Genomic DNA, 8,554 nt, shown 5'->3' on the forward strand with positions numbered 1-8,554 from the left:
GAACTTACCAACCTCATAGGATGTCAAGGTGGGGAGGCCTCCAGGCTCCTGGGCCACCCACCCCATTTAGCAGACAGAGCTGTTGAGGCTTGGGCTGGATCTGACCTGTGTCGCTCGACTCTTTGCAGCTGAAGCTTTCTGCCCTTTTCTCTGGCTCCTCCTCAGGACACGGCCCACCCTCTGGACAGTAACAGGCCTTCCAGGTCGCGTGGTGAACAAGTGGAGGCCTGGGAGTGGACGTGGGGGTCTTTCCTTGGCTCCGCTGGGTGATCCTGGGCAAAGCTGCTTAACCTGTCAGAACCTCGGTTTGCTCATCTATAAAATGGGAACCTGCCTCCCAGGGTGGTTATGAGGAAGTATACACAGAAGGTGTTCAGTCATTGTTTCCAAGGAGAAATTCCACTCATCTCATGGAGTCCAGTGGAGTCAGGTTCTGCCCCAGCCCTGCCACTTATCGCTGTGGACCCTTGGGTGGCTTACGTAATGCCTCCAGGCTTAGTTTCCCTGTATGTAAAATGGGAATATTAACTGTACCCACCACATAGGCCTGGTTGGAGGGTTAAATAGGGCTGTGTGCTGAGCCTTCCGGCAGGTCTCCACATGCTGGTCAGAGGGAGCTACTGTAACAGCTTGCCGTTTTCTGCCATCTGTACTGCACGAGCCTTCCCTTTCCCCCCAAAGCCCTTGATATCAGAGTTCGCCAACCTTGACTTCCTGCCTCATACCTTATACACTCCCTTATGCTTCCACCTAGGTGTCCTCCCATCTTGCCTCGCACCCTTCTCTGGTGATGGGGGGCCCACAGACTCAACAAGCAGCCCCGACAATGAGGAGGCTGTACTCCTGAACCTTTTACTTCTGATACAACCCCCTGCAACACACACACACACACACACACACACACACACAGACACACACCCTGGGGTGGGGGCGGGGGCCAGCTGTCTGGACAGGTCGAGCTGAAGCGGGTGGGTGGAGGGGGCGGGGCTGGGACTGCAGAAGCGAGGCCACAGGTCACCGGAACCCACCCTTCTCCAGAAGGGGCCGGGTAGCCTCTCAGTGAGGACACAGTGTCGGAGGCACCTGGCTGTCTCTATGTTCACAACCAAAAAAGTGACTCTGAATCTTTTGTAAAAACCTGTTTTTAATTTTGTATAAAACATAGGTGGTCTATGCCCAGGGGCTGTAGGAGATCCAAGCAGACCAGCTGGGGTGAGGGTCATAGCCTACCTTGGGGGTGGGGCGGGAGTGGGGGACTGTCCTGGGGGGTATGAAGAAGGCACGTCAGGGGCCCAGGTCCCGTACGGAGGCCTGGGATGTCCCCCACCTGAGGGCGGAGACTGGACATCGGGGAGCCCCCTTTGTGCCCCAGGGGTGGCCACAGGCTGGGGGAGGGGCCTGAGGCAACCCCCAGGGCCGCAGTCCACTAACTTTTTACAGGATAAAAGGAATGTCGGGCTGGGGAGAAAAGCACCAGGTCAGGCAGAGCCTGAGGGCCCCAGATCTGAGGAGGGTCCAGGGCTCGGGGTGCCAGCTCCACCCTAGCAGCCCCCGCAGCTCCTGGCACAGGAGGCTGCCATCGACTGGCACAGGCCACTGCTGGCCATCACACCACATTTGGAGTACTTGTCACGACACAGGTCAGCTGTTGGTAGGGGCAAGAAGGAGTTGGGGTCAGGGTGGGGCTAGGTGATGGGAACTGCTAACCCCTCCCCAGCCCTGGTGGTGGGGGATATTCTGAGGATAAAAAGCAGCCAGAGGGGAGCTCGGGATTCCCCGGAATTGGCCCGGCTTGGGCACGTGTTTCATAAACATCAGGTGGGTGGACACGTGAATGGATGATATGGGGGCGGGGGGGGGGGATGGAGGCCTTCCTACCTCGCAGGAGCTCCTCATGGGCACAGACTGTGCGGACACAGATCTCCTTGTTGACGACATATACGCGGCGGAGGCTGAGGGATGGGGCCAAGGGAGGTGTCAGCCCCAACCTCACCCAGCCCCACGGGAGAGCCCAAGACCCAGCCCCCAGGCCTGGGCTTAACCAGAGCTGAGCTTAATCTCAGGGTTCACCAGCTTTCCCTACTCCCACCTTGGCTGGCTGGAGCTGTGGTCCCCCTCTCCCCCCGGCCCCTCCAGTCCCTGCCCGTGCTCACCTGTAGAAGCAGACCTCGTTGAGACACTGTTTGCAAGGCTTGTGTATAGAGTAGAGGCGGGTACACGGGTACTGCTCCTCTCGGCAGTCTGGGTGACAGGTGGGATCAGACTGGAGGGCTGCAGCTGGGGGCTTAGAGCTAGGGGGCAGCCAGCAACCACACCCACAGGAGACTTGCTCTCAGGGCCTAGGTACCCCTGCACCCTCAGGCCAAACCTAGACACCCACACACACCAACAACACGCATATACAGCACTGCTGGACCTTGCCGGGCTGCAAGGTTGAGTTCATCGATTTTATCCAATATATTTATATATATACAAATTCACAACCACACTTGGAAGCATATATTCAAACACACATAAGTTTAAACACAAATCTACACCCACAAACAGTCACAAAAGTCCACAGCAACCTCCCAGGAGGTCCACACACACACGCTGAGCTGTGAGACAGGGTCCCTCACACAGCAGGCTCTCAGGCTCTTGGCCAGGGCAGGCCCGCTGAGCCGGCCTGGGCTTCCTGCCCCATCTTTGCTTCTCCTGCCACGAGCACCACCCCGTCCCGCCGGCTGGCAGGAAGCCCCCAGCATGCTCCCGCCCCTCCCCAGTGTCTGGGAGTAGAGGCCCCTCCTAAGACTGCAGCCAACTCAGCCTCCAGCCGGGGCCAGGGGGAGCTGCCTCAGGGGGCCCTGGAGTTGCCAGCCTAAAGCAGGGGCATGTCTGCAAGCCCCAGCCCCACCATCTACCCCTGGCTGTCTCCGTCCTCCCGGCACCGCACCGCACTGCACCCTAACTTCTGGGGCCATGCCTCTGTCTCTTCAGTTGTCAGGAAGCCTCTTACCCACAGGGCCAGGCTCCGTGGGCTCCGTCTCTACAGTTCCTGGTTCTGGTGTCAGGGAGAGGCAGGCAGAGATCATTGGAACGGGTCTCTTCAGGGTGGGGTCACCGCTCCCAGCCCTGGACAGACCTCCCCACTCCCGGGGTTGGCTGGAGCTGGTGGCCTACCTAAAGTGGGGGCAGGGATGACTTCCTGTTGGACTTGCTGCTGGGACTGAAACTGGAATTGTTCCTCAGGGGGCCGAGGAGTCACCTCTGCAACAGGAGACGATAAAGGGGTCTGCCCCCTCCTCCCATCCCCCCTCAGGTCTCCGTGGACTCTCCACCCAGCTGCTCGCCCTCCTATCTCGCCCCCAGCCCTTTACCTTGATAATCATAGTAGTCCGGGTTGTCTGAAAATAAAGATGAATGTGGAATTGGTGGGGGTCAAGCTAGCCCCCAGCCCCAGGTCACAACCGAGCCAGGGACCACACCCCACCTGATCCCTGGCTGAGCCATGCAGATCTAGGGAGCAGGGCTGGGGGAGCCTGGGGGCGGGCGAGGCGCTTACCGATCTGGTCGCTATAGTGGGTGTACTGGACGTGGTCCCGGAACGGAGGCAGCGGCTCCTGATCATACTGGCCCTGAGCCAGCAGACCTGCTGTAGGGAGGCAAAGCTGAGGGACGTCCAGCAGGGAAGGGCAGCGGAGGCCCCAAGGTACCTCTGGGGAGTGTAGGTAGAGGTCCCTAGGGCAGGTCTAAAAGACCCTAAGATCCTCAACAGACTCTTAGACCTAAAGGATGCGAACGCCTTCCTTGACCATAAGGGCCCTTAAACTCCCTGGTCCTGTGTCACCTCATGTCCTGACGATAACCTGCCCCTCTCCCCCATTCTGGCCTCTTGGCTGTTCCTTGAACTCAGCATGCTCCTGCCTGCCCCCAGGGCCTTTGCACTTGACTCTCTCTGGGCCTGTGATCCTGATTCGCTTCTCCTCCTTCAAGTCTCAACTGAAATTTTAGCTCTGCTAAGAGCCCCTCGCTGACCCACCCACCCTCTCCATCACATCCTCCTGTTTATTTCCATCACAGCACTCAACACCATCTGCCATGGAGCACATCTCCCTTCCCTAGACTGGCAGGCAACACCATGAGGGCAGGTTGTCTGCCTGGTTCATCACTGTATCCCCAGGACCTGGCCCTGTGCCTGGCATGTAGTGGGAGTTCCATAAAGAACTGTTAGATTAATGAATGTTAGACTTGGCAGGGCCTTTGGGATCCCCATTGGTAACTCCTCATTTGACTAACAGGGAGGACCTCTCCAAGGTCAAGATTTTATAGGTTAGTTGGGCCCCAAAGGAGTCTAGAACTCAAAGGAGTCTAGGACCCAGGCCTTCAGATTCCCTGCCTTAGGTGCCTCCATTCCTGCACATCAGCTCCTAGGAGCATCAGTAAGTAGGAAGAAAAGTGTGGATCCTGGTGCCTGGGCCCACTCTCCAGAATCCTGACAGTCTGCTGCTGTGGAGGGTTGGGGAGGGGCCCAGGAGATGCCTCGAGACTTTGGGAGGGGTTGGCCAGTCCAGTCTCTGGTCCAAGAGGTAGGAGGCCCTGGGAGCCAGGGAGCTGAGTTCTGGCCATAGGACATGACAAAAGCTTACTGCCAGCTCCCTCCCTGCACAAACCCCACTCCCACCCACACAAAGGGAGCCCCACCAGCCCAGATGCCACTTACCAGGCAGGAACAGCAGGAAGAGGTAGGCAGCTCTCATGGTTACACAATGAGGCGGGCTGGGCTGGTGTTTGGGGACAGCTGGAGGAAGAGGAGGAATCAAGCTGCATCCCGGGCCACTACCCCAGGGCTGCAGGGCCCACTTCTGCTGCCCTGAATTCAGCCTGGAGAAAGAGGGACTCAGAACAGAAGCCAGGCACATGGAGGACCACGGAGTTTGGGCCCGGGGGAAGGGGACTACTTTGGAGGGACATCTTCTGTCCCTGGTGGCCCACTGGGTGTTCAGGTCCTGAGGGACCTGGCCTCCAACCTGGCTCCAGAGCTGATCTTGACAAACAGACCCTACCCTGCTCTGCTCACTAAACGGACATTTCTAATCCCCTATCAGCCCTGCCCCTGCTCTCCTTGCCACACCCATGCCCACCCTCTGGTTCAGCACTTCTCCAGGTGCCTAATACACGGGTTGTGACCCCAGGCCCATCCTCGGGACCCCAAGCCTGCCCAGCTGACATCACAGCCCAGACTCAGCAGTCGGCCAAACCCACCACCTGTTCCCAATCAGCCCCTGGGCCCTCAGCATCTTGCTCAGCAGGAAACCACATGCGTGCATGGGCCTCGGGGCCCCGGGACAGCCAGGCCCGGGCAGGGCTCCCACCCCTAGAAGATTCCTCTCCTGCCAGGACTCCAGGCCTCCCAAGACCTGGCTGACTTCATCACACGCTCACGAGACTGAGGTCTATTTGTCTGCTGCAGCAGGAAGCACTTAGGGTGGAGTCTGAAAAGCATCTCCGTGGGTCCTAGAGGGCAGCGCTGAAGGGGACCGTGATGTCCCCCAGCTCAGGGGTTCTGAACCGCCTGACACTCTATGACAAGTGTTATGTGTGTAGTTTTTGGGGGAGAGGGCAGTGGCAGTGGTCCATAGCTTTCACCAGGCTCTTGAAGTTCAACAACCCCTGGCTGAGTCCAGCCTCCAGTCTTTGGCCCCACAGTGGACTTGGCACAGTCTACAGGTCCTCACGTCCAGTTCCAGCTCAGTGGGGGCAGCCCCAAGACTGTCAGCCTTCTGCTAGGAGGGCTGGGAGACAGTCCGCGGGCTCGCCCATCCAGGAGGGCCCCCTCCGTGCCACAACAAAAGGAGTTCTTCCAGACAGCTAACTGGAACTCTAACTTTGCCCCCACCCCACCTCACCCAGGGAATCAAGGGAGAGGGGGAGGGGAGGGGCAGAAACATGGGCATCTTTCTCTCCTTCCACCCAATCCTGAGACTTCTGTGACCCCCTGCCTGTCTCATACATTCAACATCTCACTCCCTCATCAACCCTTACGCAGTTGGATGGGGTGGGGGAGATGAGACCTATGACTCAAGCTGCCGCACAGGCTGCGGACATCTGGCTCCCACATCCCCATTCTGAAAACCCTTGGCCTCCTCTCGGTAGGAGCACTGAAAGGCCTGGAGCTCCCCACAAGGCCTCACTATCCTTACTTGCCCCCCAGGCTGGTGGCAGCCAGGCTAGTTGGAACTGTCACCACTCAGGAGAAGGCCGTGAATTGGGGAGGTTGGTTGGGGACAGGGGGGTTCTGTCTGTCCCCAAAGCCCCTCCCAGGCCTCTCAAGCCCCCTGCATGGAGTCTTTGCTCCCCTAGAAGGTTGAGCACCCAGGTCCGGGCTTTTTGGGGGAAGGGGCCGGGCTGTAAAGGGGAGAGTCCCTGTGGGAGTAGCGGGTCCCTCCAGGGGACCACATCTCCAGGCACATCTAGGCGATGGATTGTTTGGGTGTAGGGAGGCCAGGACCTGCCGAGGAGGCCTATTCCCAGACCCTGGCCCCTTCCACAGCTGGGATACTCCCTGCCCTCTGTGCCTGAGGAGGAGGGGGACTAGCGGGGCCTCCTCCCAGCCCCCTGCCCCCACTCTCACTAACTCACTCTGCCGGAGGCCCTGCCTGCTCTCGAGGCCGGGCTGGGGTCCGGCTGGAGGTAACCAGATGTTGCAGCGCCGCACAGCTGGGAACAATCAGCCGCGGAAACTTACTCGGCGCGCTCCCTCTCGCTCTCCCGGTCTCTGATCTCTCTTTGTCTCTCGGCGTCTCTGTCCCCGCCGCTCCCGCCGGCCACCCCCACCCCAGCCGCCACATTCCAACCTCCCAGGGAGAACAAAAACCGCCCCATCCCCGACGGCCCCCAAATCGGGCTCCCCTCCCTTCCCAACTCGCGTCTTCCCCTGCAAACGTTCCAAGTGCCCTCTCAGCATCTGCTCGGATGGCCCCGGGTTCAGGGATCCCGAAAGCCGCTCCCGGGACCGGGGACCCGCAGAGCCCCGTGCCCTCAGCACCCGGGGGCCCCCCGACGTCGCGGCCCGCCACCCGGGGGCCCCCCTCGCGCCCCCGGCCCGGTCCGGCCGCCAGGCCCGCGCCTACCTGGCCGGGTCACTCCGCCGCCCGCTCCGAGTCCGCCCGCCGGAGCCGCCCCTTTGCCCGCTCCGAGCCCCGCTCCGGGCCCCCGACGGGGCCGGCGCCCGCCCTCCAGCCCGGATCCGCTGGGTCCTAACGCGAGCGCCGCCTCCGGGGCCGCCACGCAGCGCCCCCGGGTCTTCAACCCTCTTCTCCCGGCGGCCCCGAGGGGAGGAGGCGTCCGTTGGGCCAGCCTCACGTCTGTTCACTCTTTGTGCAAAATGCTTTCTCTTCAGGTCCTCATCACATCTGGCCCGCAGTCAAAGCGGTGAGGCGGGTGAGGTGGGCATGCTGCCCCCGTTTTACAGAGGAGGCTCCTAAAGGTGATTCGCCCACCGCCACTCAGCGAGAAATAAGCCTGGCCCTCCCCTCTGGCTTCTCCCAGCTTCCAGGACATCTTCCCTGGCCTGGTTTTCCTTCTGCCTCTCTGGCTGTGCCTTCCGGGTCCCCCTAGCCAGCTCCCGGCCACAGCTGGCTTCCATAACCAGCATTTCTTTGAACCCACAGGCTGCAGGCTACCGGGCCTGGCCTCATGAATGTCCCCAAGGCACATCAGATTCAACAGGATCTAAGTTCAAATTCACAACATCCCGACCCTCCCCAGACCTGGCCCTTGAAGCTGTTCCCATTCAGGGAGTGAGCCCACCATCCTTCCCTTCCCCAGGCTAACTCCCCTGCCCTCAGCCCCTGCAGCCAATCAAGCTCCCACCACTAATTCTGACTCTGTAATACCCCCAATCTAGGCCTTCCCAAATGGGCCCTGCCTTCCCCTACTCACCTCAGACAGGGTGGTAGGGAGGTTTCTACCCAAAGCCTTTCCCTGGTTTCCCATGTACCTGGGAACAAGGCTGTGCTCCCCTGGGGCCCCTAGAGACCTTAACTTTCATCACAGTCTGGCTCTGCCTCCTCATCCCCTTTGCCTGGTCTCCCAACAGCCTCGATGGCTTTTGGCTGAGTCTCATTAAACCCCTTCCTCCACCTGCCACAGGGCCTTTGCTCAAACTGTTTCTTCCTCCTTCAGATTATAGATCAAACCCTTCCTCAGAGGAGGCTTCCCTGTCTCCCTGTCAGAGCTCTTAAGCATCTTCAGCTTTACCGTTCCCAGCTGTTGCCCTACGTCTGACTGTTTGAATCCTACCCCTCTCCCTGAGGAGCCTGTCAGCCACATGAAGACGTGCATAAAGATCTGCTTTCACTCACCCTCAGTTTTTGCTCAGCAGGCACAGTGCCAGGCTAAGAGCAGCTGTTTAGTAAACATTTGTGGAATGAACAAATGAATGTACAGTGGATTCTCTTGGAAGAGACTGGGTGTGGGGGTTGCAGGTCTCCTGCCTCTGGGGCAGTCCTTCCTGGTTACAGGAATCTAGGCCTGAGGCAGGAGGCTCAGGCTGGGAAGGGGGTCAAGATGCCTC

General features: G+C 59.7%; 1 protein-coding gene across 6 annotated transcripts; it reads right to left on the reverse strand.

Moving 5' to 3' along the window:
• Nucleotides 1-1,143: 1,143 nt before the first annotated feature.
• MFAP2 (microfibril associated protein 2) lies at nt 1,144-7,432 on the reverse strand. Of its 6 annotated transcripts, none has more exons than XM_057747157.1 (9): nt 7,110-7,432; nt 4,700-4,777; nt 3,542-3,628; nt 3,357-3,383; nt 3,160-3,246; nt 2,996-3,040; nt 2,154-2,241; nt 1,879-1,952; nt 1,144-1,645 (listed from the first exon to the last, which is right to left on the reverse strand). In XM_057747157.1, the coding sequence occupies exons 2-9, from the start codon at nt 4,734-4,736 to the stop codon at nt 1,542-1,544; spliced, it is 549 nt and encodes a 182-aa protein (XP_057603140.1). In that variant the 5' UTR covers nt 4,737-4,777; nt 7,110-7,432; the 3' UTR covers nt 1,144-1,541. The 6 variants fall into 6 exon arrangements, with proteins under 6 accessions (XP_057603140.1, XP_057603120.1, XP_057603149.1 ...); XM_057747137.1 differs by having other exon boundaries at nt 3,542-3,631; nt 7,110-7,431; XM_057747166.1 differs by lacking the exon at nt 7,110-7,432 and adding an exon at nt 6,619-6,751.
• Nucleotides 7,433-8,554: the final 1,122 nt, after the last annotated feature.

Source organism: Hippopotamus amphibius, chromosome 1 (assembly GCF_030028045.1).
Source record: "Hippopotamus amphibius kiboko isolate mHipAmp2 chromosome 1, mHipAmp2.hap2, whole genome shotgun sequence".
Taxonomy (NCBI): Eukaryota; Metazoa; Chordata; class Mammalia; order Artiodactyla; family Hippopotamidae; genus Hippopotamus; species Hippopotamus amphibius.